We start from the raw sequence: 19,227 nt of genomic DNA, 5'->3' as shown, positions 1-19,227 counted from the left end.
TGAATGTACTTTGGTGCGAAAAGAACAATAGCTAAGGACCTTGTGAAGATGCTGGAGGAAACGGGTACAAAAGTATCTATGTCCATAGTAAAACAAGTCCTATATCGACATAACCTAAAAGGCCGCTCAGCAAGGAAGAAGCTACTACTTCAAAACCGCCATAAAAAAGCCAGACTGGTTATCAACTGCACATGGGGACAAACATTGTACTTTTTGGAGAAATGTCCTCTGGTCTGATGAAGCAAAAATAGAACTGTTTGGCCGTAATGACCATCGTTATGTTTGGAGGAAAGGGGGGGAGTCTTGCAAGCCGAAGAACACCATCCCAACCGTGAATCACGGGGGTGGCAGCATCAAGTTGTGGCGGTGCTTTGCTGCAGGAGGGACTGGTGCTCTTCACAAAATAGATGGCATCAATAGGAAAGGAAACATATGTGGATATATTGAAGCAACATCTCAAGACATCAGTCGGGAAGTTAAATCTTGGTCACAAATGGGTCTTTCAAATGGACAATGACCCGAAGCATACTTCCAAAGTTTTGGCAAAATGGCTTAAGGACAACAAAGTCAAGGTATTGGAGTGGCCATCACAAAGCCCTGACCTCAATCCTATAGAAAATGTGTGGGCAGAACTAAAAAAGCATATGCAAGCAAGGAGGCCTACAAACCTGACTCAGTTACACCAGCTCTGTCAGGAGGAATGTGCCAAAATTCACCCAACTTATTGTGGGAAGCTTGTGGGAGGCTACCTGAAACAAGTTAAACAATTTAAAGACAATGCTACCAAATACTAATTGAGTGTAAGCTTCTGAACCCACTGGGAATGTGATGAAAGAAATAAAAGCTGAAATAACTCATTCTCTCTACTATTATTCTGACATTCCACATTCTTAAAATAAAGTGGTGATCCTAACTGACCTAAGACAGGGAATTATTACTAGGATTAAATGTCAGGGTTTGTGAAAAACTGAGTTTAAAAGTGTTTGGCTAAGGTGTATGTAAACTTCCGAACTTCAACTGTATATGCTTTGCATATATGTGTGGATTTGCATGGGTGCGCACATGCATGCTTGTACTAAAAGCTGAGTTGTGTTGTAGGTGTGTGTCGGTACCCTCTGGGGATGTCCGGAGGACAAATTCAGGATGAAGACATCTCTGCCTCCAGTCAGTGGTCTGAGTCTACAGCTGCTAGATACGGCAGGTACTGTATACACACATGTGCGCGGACACACACCCACAGTGGAGGCTCCTCAGAGGAGGAAGGGGAGTACCATCCTCCTCAGTGAATTTCATACAAATAAAATAGTGAAACATTAAAGTTATCCTTTTTAGATAAGACTATGCTAAATATATTCACATCACCAAATAACTGATTAAAACACACTGTTTTGCATTGAAGGTCTACAGTATCCTCAACAGCACTCTGTAGGGTAACACCATGGTGTAGCCGGTGGACAGCTAGCTTCTGTCTTCCTCTAGGTACATTGACCTCAATATAAAACCTACGAGGCTAATGATTCTCACCCCTTTCTATCGACTTGCACAGTAATTATGTAAACTTCCAGAGGACGTCCTCCAACCTATCAGAGCTCTTGCTGCATGAACTGACATGCTGTCCATCCAATCAAAAGATCAGATAATTAATCTATTGCTGAAAGCATCAACTAAAGCTAGCTAGCACTGCAGTGCAGTGCATAAAATGTGGTGAGTAGTTGACTCAAAGAGAGAGGAATACAATAGTTGAACAGTTTTGAACAAATTATTTTATTCCTAAATTAAGGAGAAGCAAGAGAGAGAGAGAGAGCTAACTATATTTGGTTGTATTTTTAACTTTAATTTAGCTAGCATATGCAGCTAGCTAGTTTAGCCTACTTAAACACCTGGCTCAAAAAGAGAGGAATGCTATGTTAGCTAGCAGGCAATGGCTATCCAACACGGGAACTCTTGTAAGTCAAGGTAAGCTTTTGGTTTTATTAATTCATTGCCACCGGCCCACCGGTGTAACTGCTAATCTGCTTTCTATGCTTTCTATGCTTACTATGATGTGACAACGATGTAGGATTTGTGTAGCGATCATGATATGAGGGTTTCGTTGGAAAGGTATTTTTTTGCCTGGTTACAGACAACTGATGTGTTGTGCACAAGTCCACAAGCAAAGAGACAAGGTGAGAGGAGAGCACATAGATGGTTGTGGGGAGGAATTATATATACAGTGGGGCAAAAAAGTATTTAGTCAGCCACCAATTGTGTAAGTTCTCCCACTTATAAATATGAGAGAGGCCTGTAATTTTCATCATAGGTACACTTCAACTATGACAGACAAAATGAGAAAACAAAATCCAGAAAATCACATTGTAGGATTTTTAATGAATAAAAAAATACCTGCATTTGTCCAATAGAAATTCATATTTTCAACTATTGGACTAATGATTACTCCCAAAATCGTCTAGATGCAGGCAAGAGTGTGCAAGGCGGTATTGAATGTGTCACTGTCTGTCACCTTGATTACTCTCTACCTGTGCACCCAGCTACATTGTAAACTTTCATTCATAGGCTAGGTTGTAGCAACCTCATGATGGTGTCATGACGTGGCCCTTTTGGGGTTTAGCTAGTGGCCCCTCTCTCTCCTACACCCAGGTTCTGTTATCTCAGGTTGTAAATTCCTGGAGGAGACTCTCTCCCCTTGGCCATGCAGAAAGAGACAGAGAGAGAACAAAGGATTTCACATGGCAAACTCATAAATCCCCAAAATGGGTATTTGATACAAAATGTCCACTTGTGGGAATGGTCCGTGGACACTTAAGGGATGGGTATGACGAGTGTGTTTCATTTGGTGACCTCCGAGAGGACAGGAAACACACATGACTATATCTCTGTATATGTACTTCTCAATTATGGTTTGCATCTAATTCTTGTATAAAATGAAAGAGGAAAGCTGAAACTATTTGTGAAATGATGTAAGGTGATTTTAAACCTTCAATGAAAGATAATTTTATTCCCTTTAAAGTTTAACTAAGTCATTGGCCCGTGAGCACAGACATGATCTGGTGTTATAGAACAGCACTTTTCTACTGTTATGAATAAAACCCCCTACTGAAGAAATCCTCTTCAGACCGTGCATACCTCAGTCAGCTGAGGGGGCAAAGGTTTGAGTAGAGACCACAAAAATCTCAGTTTAAGCTAAGGTTGTAATGGTTGTTGAATTCCTAACCATACCACGTGAAGCATTGGCTACACGCAGGAAATGGTTCAACTCTGAGACTATCGATCCTGACAGAATAAGAGCAAATCTTAGATACTAATTACTAGTCTGCAGCTAGAAATGATGTCAACCTGGGATGCGAAGACCGACAACTGCCGAAACATCTATACTATGAGAACATTTCTGAATGGTACTCTGAAGAAAGACGGACAATTCCAACAGAGATCACGATGACACACTGAGCGTAAATATATATTGATTGCAATTATTCCCGAATGAGTGAGCGTTCGTGTGCAGAGGATTAGCATTTCATTTTTGTCTTTCCCGCCCTTCTCAGTCCACACCCACTTCCGTTTGTTCACCAAGCCGTCATATCGGCTTAGCCCACTAGGCAACCTCCCCTATCATTTCCTTGTAACCATATCTACTGTTTGTTTGTTTATGCATTTCTGTGATTATTTACTTAGTTAGTAAATAAATGATTAAGACAATTGGTGTATGGATGATTCATAGTAAAGGCTGGGTTTGTGCAGATAACCAACCATTTACAATGTGTGGAATGAGACTAACGTGAGGTAAATCATTATTTATTAATTAGAAGACTAATTGTTCAGATATTAAAATATCTGAAGAATTATATTAGGAAAATTATATATTTTAATCTGAAGATTTTCCTTGGTGCCCCAACTTCGTAGTTAATTACATTTACATGATTAGTTTAATCACGTAATAATAATTACAGAGAATTGATTTGATAAAATAACAGTCTTCACTTTAATGATGCCAGAGACACGACAATGTGTATAGGGGAAATTAGAGTATCATGTAATAGCCTAAACCTATTGATGTTACATTGATTTGGGTGAATGGAATATGAATGACAGTCATCCATTATGCTGTACTAGAAATAAGGCCATGCTCATAACAACAATTATCATCCTCCCTCATCTTAAGTGGCACCGGCCGCCAATGACACACACAAACACACATATACATCTATAAATACCTCTCAATTTCGATTGTGGACTGGACACATGCAGGCTCCCCCACAACTACACACACAAACACTCATGCACATTCATATACACTCACAGACAGTTTTCAAGATTGTGTGTGTGTGTTTTCAGTTTACTGGGTATCAGTTTCTGCTCCCTGTGTGTAAACAACACATGGTTAAGCCTGGAAAGAGCGAGAGAGAAAAATAAGAAACAGAGAGAGAGTGATTGCGTATACATGTGTGCTTGTTGGAGAATGGGTGGCCTGCTCTCATTTTTAGACTGATGTAATCTAGGTTCTGTTCTGGACAGCATAGTTTTATTCTGGCTAGCCTCCCCTCTCCCCTGCCAGTTCAACCCTACATGAACACTTTCACATTAATTTACGACAAATGTGTTTGTTTAACAGACTGTATGAACTGACATCCACCCACCACAATTTCCACTGACCTCTCTCTCCCTTTTACCTTCCCTTTCCCGCCATCTCTCTCTCTCTGTTCCCTCCTCCCTTTCTCTCTATCTGTGTTCACCGCCTCCCTTTCTCTCTACTCTCCTTTTTATTCCTGTTCTCTCCCTCTCCTGCCCTCTCTCCTCCCCTCTCCACCCCTCCTCTCTCTCCCACCCTCTTCACCCCTTCCTTTCTGTCCCATCCTCTCCACCCCTTTATCTCCCACCCTCAGGTTAGACTTTGAGGAGGGTGATGGTGCGTGGTGTCCAGAGATAACGGTTGAACCAGACAGTCTAAAGGAGTTCCTCCAGATAGACCTGCGTTCCCTCCACTTCATCACCCTGGTGGGCACCCAGGGCCGCCACGCAGGGGGCATCGGCAACGAGTTCGCCCAGATGTACAAGATTAAATATAGCCGTGACAGCAGCCGCTGGATTTCCTGGAGGAACAGACAGGGCAAACAGGTAATCAGTCAGTTTTTGATTATTGATTTACATGATTAATGATTGACAAGGAGGACAGGGATATAAAAATGTTAATACATTGATAATGGTAATTTTGGTGATTTGTGACGTCACTCTCCGGTGGTTAAGGGGAACTGGAATGTGTGATTTATTTCTTATTATTTACGCTAATTGGTTGATTGATTCATGGCTGTAGGTGATAGAGGGAAACAGGAATGCATATGACATTGTGCTGAAGGACCTGGAGCCTCCGATCATCGCCCGCTTCGTGAGGTTCATGCCCGTCTCAGACCACTCCATGAACGTCTGCATGAGGGTAGAGCTCTACGGCTGTGAGTGGCTTGGTAAGACAGATGGAGAGGAGAAAGGGATAGGAGGAGGAGCTCTGAGCCATAGGCAGACAGAGTTGGGCAAACTCGCTGCCTAGGCTTTAGCTCAGTGGGCTAATGCAGTCTCTCTCTATGTCAGATGGTCTGGTGTCCTACAACGCCCCAGCAGGAGAACAGATGAGTCTGGAGGGCCAGCCTGTCCACCTCAATGACTCTGTGTATGATGGAGCCGTCATCTACAGGTAGGTGTGCATAACTCCTTTTCCTTCTCGTCCTCCCTCGTCATCTTGCTGCTCCTCTTTTCTCTTTTCCTTTCTCTCCTTGTCCTTGTTTTTTTCCTCCTTCTCATTCTGCCTCTCAATATATCCCTCCTTTCTCGGTTCATCCAACCTCATTCTCTGTTATTCCTCCTCCTCCTTTTGTCTTTCCTTCACCAACCTCTGAGCCTTGGTTCCACACTGGCCCTGTTGTTGCCTGGTTGCCATAGTTCTGGCAGGATGTAGACCGTGGCATGGATCACTGTGGTTATGCCACGCACACACACACACACACACGTCATTTTTATCTGTGCAGTTATGCAATGGAGTGTTAGGAACACACACACACACACACACACAAACAATTACACCCACGGATGGCTTCTGATCCATGAACGCGTGGGAGAGTTTGATTAAGTGTCTTTGGAATTAAACCTGACTTCTTGGGAGCATAAATTACTATTTGGGTATCCTTCCGTTCTGTGTTAGTGTTTGAGTCACTGTGTGCTGAACAATATCCTCCATGACACTGCCATCAGTTTGTCTCTGCTATAGTAGTCAGGATGTCGCTCTCCCTCTCTCTCTTTCTTTCTCCTCTCGCTCTCTGAGTTTGAGTCTGTTAAAGTAGTCCAAGAAGAGAAAATGGCTGTTTTGATACCACAGCCAAGATGGGATATTGAGGGTGGTGGATAATATGATGCTACCACCTAGTGGTGGGTGGAGGGAGGTTGAACAAACACATAGTGAAATAGTTTCTCTCCACCTTGCTCCTCACAAAATAAATATTTAGCATTGTAAATAAATATTTGTAATTAAACATGAAACTAGTCATTATTGTGTGCCAAGCAAGGTTGTCAAGTAGTTGTTTACATGTCGCCAGGTCTCCTTAAAAGGATAGTTCAGCCACAGACTCTCTTGTTCACCACAGAAACAAAGTTTTCTAGACATTTTTACTTTGTATTTTGACTACCTCAAAATACTTCAACACTGAGCTCTATCTTCATCTCCTCTCTCCTTTTCCTTCTCCATCCCCAGTATGACGGAGGGGCTAGGCCAGCTGACTGATGGAATGTGTGGATTAGATGACTTCACCCACAGCCACGTCTACAATGTGTGGCCTGGTTACGACTATGTGGGATGGACTAATGAGAGCTTTCCCAATGGATACGTGGAGATCATGTTCGAGTTTGACCGCACTCGCAATTTCACCACCATGAAGGTGTGTGGGAGGCAGACAACCTCTTTTTTTAAATTTAACCTTTATTTATTTATTTAACTAGGTAAGTCAGTTAAGAACAAATTCTTATTTAAAATGACGGCCTACCCCAGCCAAACCCTAAACCGGACGACACTGGGCCAATTGTGCCTGTTGTGGTACAGACTGGAATCGAACCAGGGTCTGTAGTGACGCCTCTAGCATTGAGATGCAGTGCCTTAGACCGCTGCGCCACTCGGCAGTCCCATTTCTTGCTACTCCAGCTGGTATTTCAAGTGTTCACCACCTCCCAAATAACAGGCATTGCATTTCCAAATCTTTCAGCTTGACCCTATTTCCATCGCCCTAAAACGTTTTTCCTGCAGGTTGACTGTAATAACCTGTTTCACTGTAACAACATATACCCCTCTTGCTCTCCCCTCTCTCTTTCTGTCTCTATCTTTCTCTGTTTCTAGGTGCACTGTAACAACATGTTCATGAAGCATGTCAAGGCATTCCGCCAGGTGGTTTGTTACTTCCGTTCTGAGGCTGACTGGGAGGCCACGCCCCTTTCCTTTAGTCCCGTGGTGGATGACGTCAATCTCAGCGCCCGCTTCGTCACCATCTCTCTGGCCAATCATATGGCCAGTGCAATCAAGTGCCAGTTCTACTTTGCTGAAGCCTGGATGATGTTTAGCGAAATCACCTTCCAGTCAGGTAAACATGTGTACCGGTACACACACCTCAGATCACCTCCAGCTCATGTATAGAGAACACCCCTTTCAATATGAATCTGTAAACTATTATCTGTTCTTTGTTGTGATTCACATTTGTCTCTGCTCTTCCAGACACAGCCATGTACAACACTACCCTGGCACCCCCCAAGACCGGCAGCAGCCCCCCCACTAGCACTCAACCAGGTCAGTGCCCACTCCACATGCATCACACAAACACAAGCTGTAACACATACTCCCACCCGTGAGCAATGCATTTCATGCAAAGCATTTCCTGCTTTAATTATGTAATCCAATCAAATTATGTCTTCCTCTATCCCCTCCCCAGGGGATGACCCCACCCACAAAATAGATGACAGCAACACCAGAATTCTGATTGTCTGCCTGGTGGCCATCATTCTTATCCTTGTCGCCATCATTGTCATCATCCTCTGGAGGCAGGTCTGGCAGAAGATGCTGGAGAAGGTGAGAGATGCCACCTGGTCACACATACATACAAATGAGTTTTTCCTGAGTCAAAAAAGCATTTTGATGCTCCATTTCTCTGAATTGTGAACGTTAGTTATTGTGACTGTTTGTTACTATCCGGAAATGTAAAATATGATTAAAAGTTGGGTAAATAAATAGTACCACGTGTTGATCAATCAAGGCTGGTCAGATGTGTCTCTTTACCCCAGCATCCTTTATTCTAGGCCTCGCGGCGGATGCTGGACGATGAACTAACTGCTAGTCTGTCACTACAGAGCGAGACGTTCGCCTACAGCCACAACAACCCGACATCGTCGTCAGCACCCAGCGAGCAGGAGTCTAGCTCCACCTACGAGCGTATCTTCCCCCTGGGCCCTGACTACCAGGAACCCTCACGACTCATACGCATGCTACCTGAGTTCTCCCACACCTCCAAGGATGCCGGTGAGTAGACCAGACACACAAGGCAGAGTTTAAATGACCAGAAAAGACATGAGAGAGTTGAATTAAGGAGGTTGAAAAATGATCATGTCTGCTCATTCTGGAAGCATGAAGTCACCCCATTGTGTATGATGATGTCATATTGCTGAATCTACCTTCAACTTTTTTCTCTGGCATCAGTTTTGACCAGCACAGCAGTGACAGCCTCCAAGGCTCCCATTGCAACAGTTGCCCAGGACGGAGTCCCTCACTATGCCGAGGCAGACATCGTCAACCTGCAGGGCGTAACCGGGGGCAACACTTACGCGGTCCCTGCTTTAACCATGGACCTGCTGTCAGGGAAGGACGTGGCAGTGGAAGAGTTCCCCAGGAAACTGCTCACCTTCAAAGAGAAGCTGGGCGAGGGACAGTTTGGAGAGGTTTGTGCTCTCTGGACATTACATAGTAATCAATGCCATGTTTGATTTACATTAATTCAACTCATTTCTTATGCACAATATTGATCAGGGTCATTAATTAGATTATTCTGGTGATTTAGGCTGAAGAAAAAGCTTGCACAACCTTTGTGGCTCTTTAGAACCATCATTAGTGAACACTAGATGTCGTGTGTAAATCAGAGTCTCCAGGCTCTTCAGAACCATCGTTAGAACCATCATTAGTGAACACTAGATGTTGTGTGTTGATCAGAGTCTCCAGGCTCTTCAGAACCATCGTTAGTGACCACTAGATGTCGTGTGTTGATCAGAGTCTCCAGGCTCTTCAGAACCATCGTTAGTGACCACTAGATGTCGTGTGTTGATCAGAGTCTCCAGGCTCTTCAGAACCATCGTTAGTGACCACTAGATGCCGTGTGTTGATCAGAGTCTCCAGGCTCTTCAGAACCATTGTCAGAACCATCGTTAGTGACCACTAGATGTCTTGTGTTGATCAGAGTCTCCAGGCTCTTCAGAACCATCGTCAGAACCATCGTTAGTGACCACTAGATAGATGTCTTGTGTTGATCAGAGTCTCCAGGCTCTTTAGAACCATCGTTAGTGACCACTAGAAGTAGTGCGTTGATCAGAGTCTCCATGTTCCGTCTCCCTACAGGTCCACTTGTGTGAGGCAGAGGGCATGAAGGAGTTTATAGATGAGGATTTCTCCTTCAACATCAGTGACAACCAGCCAGTACTGGTTGCTGTTAAGATGCTCAGAGCAGATGCTAACAAAAACGCCAGGTGAGGGGGAAGCACACTCCTGATTAGAGAACACAGTGAATGTCTGCCTCTGCTGCTCCCAAATGTATTGACAACGTAGACATGTTTTGAGTGATTTTTCCAGCACATGTTTTATGTGTGTGTTTTGGGATTAATTCCTATTTATCATTCAAAGCTCTCAGTCTCCCTAATGACCTCTAACCGCTGACCTCTGTGTTATAATCAGGAATGACTTCCTGAAGGAGATTAAGATCATGTCACGTCTGAAGGACCCCAACATCATCCGTCTGCTGGCCGTGTGTATCTGCAGCGACCCCCTCTGCATGATCACAGAGTACATGGAGAACGGTGACCTCAACCAGTTCCTGTCCCGCCATGAACCTGAGGGACAGATAGCACTCATCAGCAACGTAACCACTGTCGGGTAGGGAAAAGGGGATGGAGGCTGGGGCAGGGGTGTGTGTGTAATCCTGTATATCTCTTCACCTCTCCTGGTGCTGACTCTCTCTCTCTCCATCTCTGCCTCTCCTCTGCTCCAGCTACAGTGACCTGCGCTACATGGCCACTCAGATTGCCTCAGGGATGAGGTACCTCTCCTCGCTTAACTTTGTCCACAGAGACCTGGCTACGAGGAACTGTCTGGTGGGGAAGAACTACACCATCAAGATTGCTGACTTTGGCATGAGCAGGAACCTGTACAGTGGAGACTACTACCGCATCCAGGGTCGGGCCGTGCTGCCCATACGATGGATGTCCTGGGAGAGCATACTGCTGGTAGGACTGAGGGAGGGAGGGAGAGAGGGAGGGAGGGAGAAGCTGGTGAGACGTGGTGGCCCCCTGGTGGTCTTATATGGAATAGATAGTAGACCTTAGTTCACTTTTTTTTTTTTTTTTACCTTTATTTAACTAGAAAAGTAATTTAAGAACAAATTCTTATTTACAATGACGGCCTAGCAAAAAGCAAAAAGATTCCTTCAGGGACGGGGGCTGGGATTAAACATTTAAAAAAATATAGGACAAAACACACATCACGACAAGAGACAACACAACACTACAGAAAAGAGACCTAAGACAAGAACATAGCATGGCAGCAACACATGACATCACAGTATGGTAGCAACATGACAACAACATGGTAGCAACATGACAACAACATGGCAGCAACACAACATGGCAGCAGCACAACATGGTAGCAGCACAAAACATGGTACAAGCATTATTTGGCACAGACAACAGCACAAGGGGAAGAAGGTAGAGACAACAATACATCACGCAAAGCAGCCACAACTGTCAGTAAGAGTGTCCATGATTGAGTCTTTGAATGAAGAGACTGAGATAAAACTGTCGAGTTTGAGTGTTTGTTGCAGCTCGTTCCAGTCGCTAGCTGCAGCGAACTGAAAAGAGGAGCGACCCAGGGATGCGACTGGCAGAACGGGTGTTGTATGTGAAGGATGAGGGCTGCAGTAAATATCTCAGGCCTCCCCCTATCTAAGAGGGTTTTATAAATAAACATTGACCAATGAGTCTACAGAGACGGGTATACAGAGATGACCAGTTTACAGAGGAGTATAGAGTGCAGTGAGGTGTCCTATAAGGAGCATTGGTGGCAAATCTGATGGCCGAATGGTAAAGAACATCTAGCCTCACGAGAGCACCCTTACCTGCCGATTTATAAATTACATCTCCGTAATCTAGCATGGTTAGGATGGTCATCTGAATCAGGATTAGTTTGGCAGCTGGGGTGAAAGAGGAGCGATTACGATAGAGGAAATCAAGTCTAGATTTAACTTTAGCCAGCAGCTTTGATATGTGCTGACAGAGGGACAGTGCACTGTCTAGCCATACTCCCAAGTACTTGTGTGAAGTGACTACCTCAAGCTCTAAACCCTCAGAGGTAGTAATCACACCGGTGGGGAGAGGGGCATTCTTCTTACCAAACCACATTACCTTTGTTTTAGAGGTGTTCAGAAGGTTAAGGGCAGAGAACACTAGTGTCCAACACTTGTTGGACACTAAGAAAGCTTTGTTGTAGTGCATTTAACACAAAATCCGGGGAAGGGTCAGCTGAGTATAAGACTGTATCATCTGCATATAAATTGATGAGAGGGCTCCCTAGTGCCTGAGCTATGTTGTTGATGTAAATTGAGAAGAGCTTAGGGCCTAGGATCGAGCCTTGTGGTACTCCCGTGGTGACAGCCACTGGCTGAGACAGCAGATGTTCTGACATTATACACTGCACTCTTTGAGAGAGGTAGTTAGCAAACCAGGCCAAAGACCCCTCGGAGACCCCAATACTCCTTAGCCGGCCCACAAGAATGGAATGGTCTACCGTATCAAAATCTTTGGCCAAGTCAATAAAAATAGCAGCACAACATTGCTTAGATTCAAGGGAAATGGTGACATCATTGAGGACCTTTAAGGTTGCAGTGACACATCCATCACCTGATACGGAAACCAGATTGCATACCCGAGAGAATACTATAGACATCAAGAAAGCGAGTCAGTTGATTATTGACAAGTTTTTCCAACACTTGATAACCGGGCAAATAGAATTAGGCATATAACAGGTAGGATCAGCTTGATCTCCCCCTTTAAATAAAGGACGAAACGTAGCTGCCTTCCAAGCAATGGGAACCTCCCCAGAGAGGAGAGACAGGCTTGGTGATGACAGGGGCACCAACCTTAAAGAAGAAAGGGTCTAAACCATCTGACCCAGGTCAAGTTTAAGGAGCTCCTTTAGCACCTCGGACTCAGTGACCGCCTGTGGGGAAAAAGTTTGTAGCGGGGCAGGGGAAAAAGAGGGAGGAGCATCGGGGCTAGTCGCGTTAGAAGGGGTGGGAGATGAGGAAATGTTGGACCTGCAAGGAGGCATGGCTGAGTCAAATAGTAATCCTGACTTAATGTGGTCAGTGGTGATTAAAGAGCTCAGCCTTATGCTTATTGTCAGTAACAACCACATCATCAACATTAAGGGACATGGGCAGCTGTGAGGAGGAGGGTTTATTCTCCAGGTCTTTAACCGTTTTCCAGAACTTCTTGGGGTTAGACCCACAGAGAGAGAACTGCTCCTTTAAAGTAACTAACTTTGGCCTTCCGGATAGCCTGAGTGCACTTATTTCTCATTTGCCTGAACGATAGCCAGTCAGCCTGAGTATGTGTGTGCCGAGCCTTTCGCCAAATGCAATTCTTGAGGTAGAGTAACTCTGCAAGATCCCGGTCGAACCAGGGGCTGAACCTGTTTTTAATTCTCATTTTCTTTATGGGGGTGTGTTTGTTAATAATACTGCTGAAAATATTTTTAAAAAGAAGGTCCAAGTGTCTTAAACAGAGGGGATCAAGCTGATTCTATACCCATTTACAGAGGCCAGGTCATGAAGGAACGCTTGCTCATTAAAGAAAGATTTAGGGAGTCCCATTGCTTTAGGACTTGGTCAGGTGGTTTAAGCATGTCCCAGTTTAGGTCACCTAGCAGGACAAATTCAGACTTAGTGTAAGGGGCCAGGAGAGAGCTTAGGGCAGGTAGGGTACAGGCTGGTGCTGATGGAGGACGATAGCACCCAGCAACAGTCAACAAAGAGCTATTTGAAAGTTTAATGCTTAAAACCAGCATATCAAATTGTTTGGGGACAGACTTGGTGGAGACAACCGAGCACTGAAGGTGATCCTTGGTTAAGATTGCCACTCCCCCACCTTTGGAAGATCTGTCTTGCCGGAAAAGGTTCGAACCAGAAAGGTTAACATCAGTATTCAAAACAGTCTTCCTTAACCACGTCTCCGTAATGATCAACACATCTTGATTGGAGCTGTGAACCCACACTTTCAAATGATACATTTTAGGTAATAAACTTCTAGTGTTAACGTGCAGAAAACCCAGGCTTTTACGAGAGCAGAAATAAGTGAAGCAGATATCAGAACACAAGTCAGAATTGAGGCTAGCAACAGTAGATGGGCCACGGTGTACATGCACATTTCCAGACATGAATCAAGGCACGGCATAGGACAGGAAGAGCTCTGCAGTGCTGATTTATGACTTTTGAATGTGCATTAGATGGCAACAAGATTCATATTGTACAGCAATTTCATCAGGTAACATGAATACTAACCCGACAAGAGGTGGTTAGAATAGGATGGGAGGCCAAAAGTCTGTGTAACCAATAGAGTCAGAGTCCCAAGTATGGGATCAAACATAGTCTGTTCATAATGTTTTTTCCACTTCAATCAGTGTAGATGAAGGGAGGAGACAGGTTGAAGAAGAAATGTTAAGCCTTGAGACAATTGAGACATGGATTGTGTATGTGTGACATTCAGAAGGTGAATGGGCAAGACAAAAGATTTGATTGCTTTTGAACGGGGTATGGTAGTCGGTGTCAGGTGCACCGGTTTGTGTCAAGAACTGCAACGCTTCTGGGTTTTTCACACTTAACAGTTTCCTGTGTGTATCAAGAATAGTCCACCACCCAAAGGACATCCAGCCAACTTGACACAACTGTGGGAAGCATTGGAGTCAACATAGGCCAGCATCCCTGTAGAATGCTTTTGACACATTGTAGAGTCCATGCTCTGACAAATTGAGGCTGTTCTGTGTTCCTAATCTATGGTATACTCAGTGTATGTTTACTGTAATGGGCCTGTGAATGAGGGCTTTGGTTAACAGTTGAACTATCCCCTTTTTAAGCCCCTACAAATCATCTAAACTCAATAACTTATGTAGCCTAATGTCTGTTGTTCTGCCTCTTCACTCCCAGGGTAAGTTCACCACAGCCAGTGACGTGTGGGCGTTTGGGGTGACGCTGTGGGAGACCCTGACCTTCTGTAAGGAGCAGCCTTACTCCCAGCTGACTGATGAACAGGTCATAGAGAACACTGGGGAGTTCTTCAGGGACCAGAAACGACAGGTGAGAGACACACTCAAACTGACTCACTCTCTTTTGCTGCAGATGTACCTGCCTATGTTCTACTGTATTGTACCTGATTGTCTTGTCTATATGTTGTAGATCTACCTGCCCCAGCCAGTGCTGTGTCCTGACTCTTTGTATGAGATCATGCTGTGTTGTTGGAGAAGGAACACCAAGGAGAGGCCTTCCTTCCAGGAGATTCACAGAGTGCTGCTGGAAAGCCAAGCTTAGGGCCCGAACCCCTGGGCCAGCACACACACAGACAGACAGACGGATGAAACGCATCAACAACACATTAAGCATCGGTCTATAAGTCAAAGGGTCAACTCAATTCAACTTTTGATGCACAGAAAAATTACAAATGGCTGTCCGTTGTCTCAGCTAGAGAAGTAAAAGTGAAATCTAGCAATGAAAGTTCTGCACTTTTGAAAATGTATCATTTATTCCAAATGGTGCTAGAAATAAGTATGACGTTTCCACCTTGTTTAGTGCAGTGTAATGTAATGCCACGTCAATGAATTCAATTGTGTTTTCTTTAAGAAGACTACTTGAATGTAAATCAGATGTTTCCTTAAGCAAACCATCAGTGTTCAGTTTGGAGAATTTTGATACATTAATTTTTATTTTGCAACGTTATTCATCTCAGTCACTGATCGTTTCTTTGTACACTTTGCTTAGAGCTAACAGGGATAATGGTAATGTAGTCAATGCATTATATGACTCTACATGATCCTGACTTACTATCATCCATTTTGAATCTGTTGACAATGTGTCATATAGATATAACATATCTAATCTGTTGGCTTTGAGTAAAGAGTTACAAGTGATGAACAAATTCATAACAGGCAATAACCATCATTCGACCATATCTCAGCTATAGTACTCTCTGACAGTACACTTTGCCACATTGTCTGCCAGTGATATTTGACCAAGAGTGCTCAAAGACATTGGTGTGTATGTACTTCAATAGATCTTGTTAAATCTCAAATAGTAATATTTTGTATTGATATTTATGTATTGTTTATATTTCAGTTTGCTTTCTGTTTATATATTTGGGTACTGATCAGCTTCTTTTTGCATGGGAAAATGTGTACAAAGTTGTACGTTGTGCAATTTTATAGATTCAGTTTTGTATTTCGTTAAACATCTCAGTCGAGAGTAGTTTCAGAAAATTACAGTAGGCTTTGTGGAATGTGGGGTGTACAAATGTTGGTTCTCATTCATATTTGTGACCAAATAACTGTCCAAATCAGATCGTAGATCAGCTGCATTACTTATGGTCCATGTTCAGTCCATACTGAACAGATTATAAATAAACTGCATTACTTATGGTCCATGTTCAGTCCATACTGAACAGATTATAAATAAACTGCATTACTTATGGTCCATGTTCAGTCCATACTGAACAGATTATAAATAAACTGCATTAGTGCTGGTCCATGTTCAGTCCATACTGAACAGATTATAAATAAACTGCATGGTTCATGTTCAGTCCACACTGAGCAGATTATGGTGCTAATCAGGATCCAGACTGGAGGGGAGAGGATGTGCTAACTAAGTTCTGATGGGTCTTTGGAAAGGGAATTGTAGGAAACGATGCTTCTAGAAAGAAAGATTTTTTAAATGGTTAGTGTGTTTGCTACCTTGATACAACAAATGTTCTAAGCTATCATTGTGTTGTATTGAACTTGTTAAAATGCACAGTTGTTCTGAACAGGACAACTGTTTATGATGTATCTCTGTTGAAAGAGAGTGAGAGCTGAACGGTGATTAGAGGGTTTCTGAATAGAGTTAAGGTGAGGATGATAATCAGTCAGAATGATTTCAGACAATCTCAACTTCACACAAGGACAGTTGTTGTACAACAAGACCGTTACTATAGTAGCTATTATGATTATGCAATTCTTTCACCATTAGCTTTAGGTTTGAACCCTAAATGACTTCAATATGTTATCAACCTGTCTCCTGTCTTCATGGTCTACAGGCTTAGTTTTGATGTCCTGCTTCCTACAATCACACACAGATGCAACTTTACTCAGGGGCCTTCTCCTTCTTCTCAGCAACCTTCGCCCCTGGACCTTATTATTCACATTCTGGTGTCATTATGGGCCATCTTTATAGGTTGTTCAGTTATAGGCTGAGACCCAAATCAAACACTATTCAAGTTTTAATGTCACATGCACAAGCACAGTGAAATGCTTTTCTTGCAAACTCAAAACCCAACAATGGGCTTTCAATAACAATGTATAATAGAAAAAAAACACGAGAAATAAGAATAGGAATTATGAACTACACGATCAAGTTAGTAAGCGTACTATATACAGGAAATATTTAAAAAGTCAGTTAATGTTTTATTTCTGTATTTCATTTATCATTTTCAGGTTCTCTCCTGACCACAAACTGATGATATATTGCCCTGTGGGAAGTATATTTGTACATATATTGTAGTCCATAGTAATGGTTTGATAGTCAGTAATATGGATGAGGCATGCATTGATATATATCCTTAAGACCAAAATGGGACCCGTTCACAGCATCTCAATGTTTCAGCTTGTTTGAATGCTTTATTATTGTATTATTACAGATTTCCATCTATAAAGCAAATGAGGGCATACTTATTGTATAGTAATGAAGTTGTATAGAGGTTATTAGTGTGTCAGTGCACAAGGAAATTAAATAGTGGTTGAGTTTTATAAGATCTTTGTACTCAAATGTTTGTTTTTTTAATCAATTAAAACATTGAATTTTGTCTGAATTGTCATGGAGATAATTTGTTACAGACGAAATTAAACAAATCACCTAAATTAGGCATTGTCTGTTGTTTTGATTTACAATAAAGACTACATTCATGTGACCAATGAATATAGGTTTATGTGAATCACAGAGTTCAGGATATGACTATGTGACAGACTTCTACAGGATTTTCTACTCAACCAGACAAAGACAGGATTTCTACTCAATCTACTCTTATTTTCCTATATCTGGGCTGACAGTAGTCTAAACGCTATTGGCTGGGGCTAGAATGTCGCCCAATCATACCATAGGATGCTGTGTTAGCAAGGGGCAGTAGTCTGATTTCAACGTCGTACTCTACAGTTTGTGGACAAATTGTTGCTGTATTTATATATAATTCTATTGATTTAAACAAGCGATAATTACCAAGGGCGTGTTAGTTACCGGAGCGAACACGTAAATATACACGTCTTGGTTTTATTACTGTATCGGTGAAGGAAACACGTTTATTGCAACTTTCTCTTTCTCCGCTAGACTAGTGGACAGCGCTGTTACTGTAAATAGATTAGCGTCGTCACTAGTTACCAGAGCCCCCCCGCCTATTTCTACAATTTATTTTCTTTAAAGTGTGATTTTAAACCTAACCGTATCCTTAACCTTGTGCCTAACCCTGACCTTAAATTAAGACCAAAAAGCTGATTTTATATATACAACTTTGACTTTGTGGCTATGGCTGCGGCTGTGGTAGCTAGTGAAACCAACCCTTTTCCTGGAGCGAAACCTTCCTGAAACCTTCCTGCAGGTTTACAGCACACCTTCCCAAAAGAGTAGAGGCAAACGAGGACCAACTCCATGTTAATGCCCATGATTTTGTAATGAGATGTTCAACGAGCAGGTGTTCACATTCTTTTGGTCATGTAGTGTATAGATAGATAATCATAAAGACATCTGTTTGGGTCATGTAATCTTATTTCATGAACGTTTTATACATCACCTGAGATAGTAGTTTTCGTAAAGACATTGAGGACACTGGATCCATCTGCCCTTCACCAACTGCCTTTTCATAGCAACACTCTTCATAAAAATTAACACCACAGTTTCTATGACAGTAGTTCTGTCCTCCTTTTTTTTGCTCACTGCTGATTCCAGAGTCACCTCTACTATTCTGCTTACCTCAGGGTTCTTCTGACCTCAGGGCTCTGTATTGGAGAGCCCAGTTGACTGTGGTGGTGTCTCTTATCACTTCTGTATTGATGACCAACCTGACTTAAAGCATCCTGCACTCTTTCCCCACCCTCCTCTGGAACCTGCTCATGCACATTCTCTGGCTGGTGTGTGTGTACGTGCGTGATAATAGTATTTGTTAAAGGGGAATTTTACTCAAATCATTTGTTCCACAAAACTGTGCATGTCAACGCTCAAGTTTTCAAGATGTATTCAGTTTCCAAGATGCTTTCAGTTTCCAAGATATATGGTGCATTTGGAAAGTATTCAGACCTTAACTTTTTCCACATTTTGTTACATTACAGACTTATTCTTAAATTGCTAAAAATATATATTTTTCCTTCATCAATCCACACACAATACCCCATAATGACAAAGCAAAAACGGTTTATTTATACATTTTTGCAAATGTATAAAACATTTCAACTGAAATATCACATTTACATAAGTATTCAGACCCTTCACTCAGTACTTTGTTGAAGCACCGTTGGCAGCGATTACAGGCACACCTGTATTTGGGGAGCTTCTCCAATTCTTCTCTGCAGATCCTCTCAATCTCTGTCAGGTTGGATGGGGAGAGTCGCTACACAGCTATTTTCAGGTCTCACCAAAGATTTTCGATCAGGTTCAAGTCTGGGCTCTGGCT

General features: G+C 42.8%; 1 protein-coding gene across 7 annotated transcripts in view; it reads left to right on the top strand.

Annotated features, from left to right (window-relative positions):
• LOC139409378 (discoidin domain-containing receptor 2-like) overlaps positions 1–17,373 on the top strand; it is a 71,130-nt gene extending 53,757 nt beyond the window's left edge. Inside the window, exons 3-17 of one of the 7 annotated variants that reach the window (XM_071154448.1) lie at positions 1,099–1,201; positions 4,878–5,109; positions 5,306–5,453; positions 5,578–5,680; positions 6,731–6,914; positions 7,367–7,607; positions 7,739–7,810; positions 7,953–8,089; positions 8,317–8,536; positions 8,714–8,952; positions 9,623–9,750; positions 9,956–10,153; positions 10,269–10,503; positions 14,475–14,624; positions 14,724–17,373. In XM_071154448.1, coding sequence (XP_071010549.1) covers positions 1,099–1,201; positions 4,878–5,109; positions 5,306–5,453; positions 5,578–5,680; positions 6,731–6,914; positions 7,367–7,607; positions 7,739–7,810; positions 7,953–8,089; positions 8,317–8,536; positions 8,714–8,952; positions 9,623–9,750; positions 9,956–10,153; positions 10,269–10,503; positions 14,475–14,624; positions 14,724–14,855 — 2,522 coding nt within the window. In that variant the 3' untranslated portion in view covers positions 14,856–17,373. The remainder of the gene's footprint in view (positions 1–1,098; positions 1,202–4,877; positions 5,110–5,305; positions 5,454–5,577; positions 5,681–6,730; positions 6,915–7,366; positions 7,608–7,738; positions 7,811–7,952; positions 8,090–8,316; positions 8,537–8,713; positions 8,953–9,622; positions 9,751–9,955; positions 10,154–10,268; positions 10,504–14,474; positions 14,625–14,723) is intronic. The other 6 variants (XM_071154450.1, XM_071154449.1, XM_071154451.1 and 3 more) reach the window with 6 other exon arrangements.
• The last annotated feature ends 1,854 nt before the right edge of the window (positions 17,374–19,227 follow it).

The sequence above is a fragment of the Oncorhynchus clarkii genome, chromosome 5 (assembly GCF_045791955.1).
Source record: "Oncorhynchus clarkii lewisi isolate Uvic-CL-2024 chromosome 5, UVic_Ocla_1.0, whole genome shotgun sequence".
Classification (NCBI taxonomy): Eukaryota; Metazoa; Chordata; class Actinopteri; order Salmoniformes; family Salmonidae; genus Oncorhynchus; species Oncorhynchus clarkii.
The sequence above is the reverse complement of the archived record's forward strand: the minus strand, read 5'-3'. Positions and strand labels throughout refer to the sequence as shown.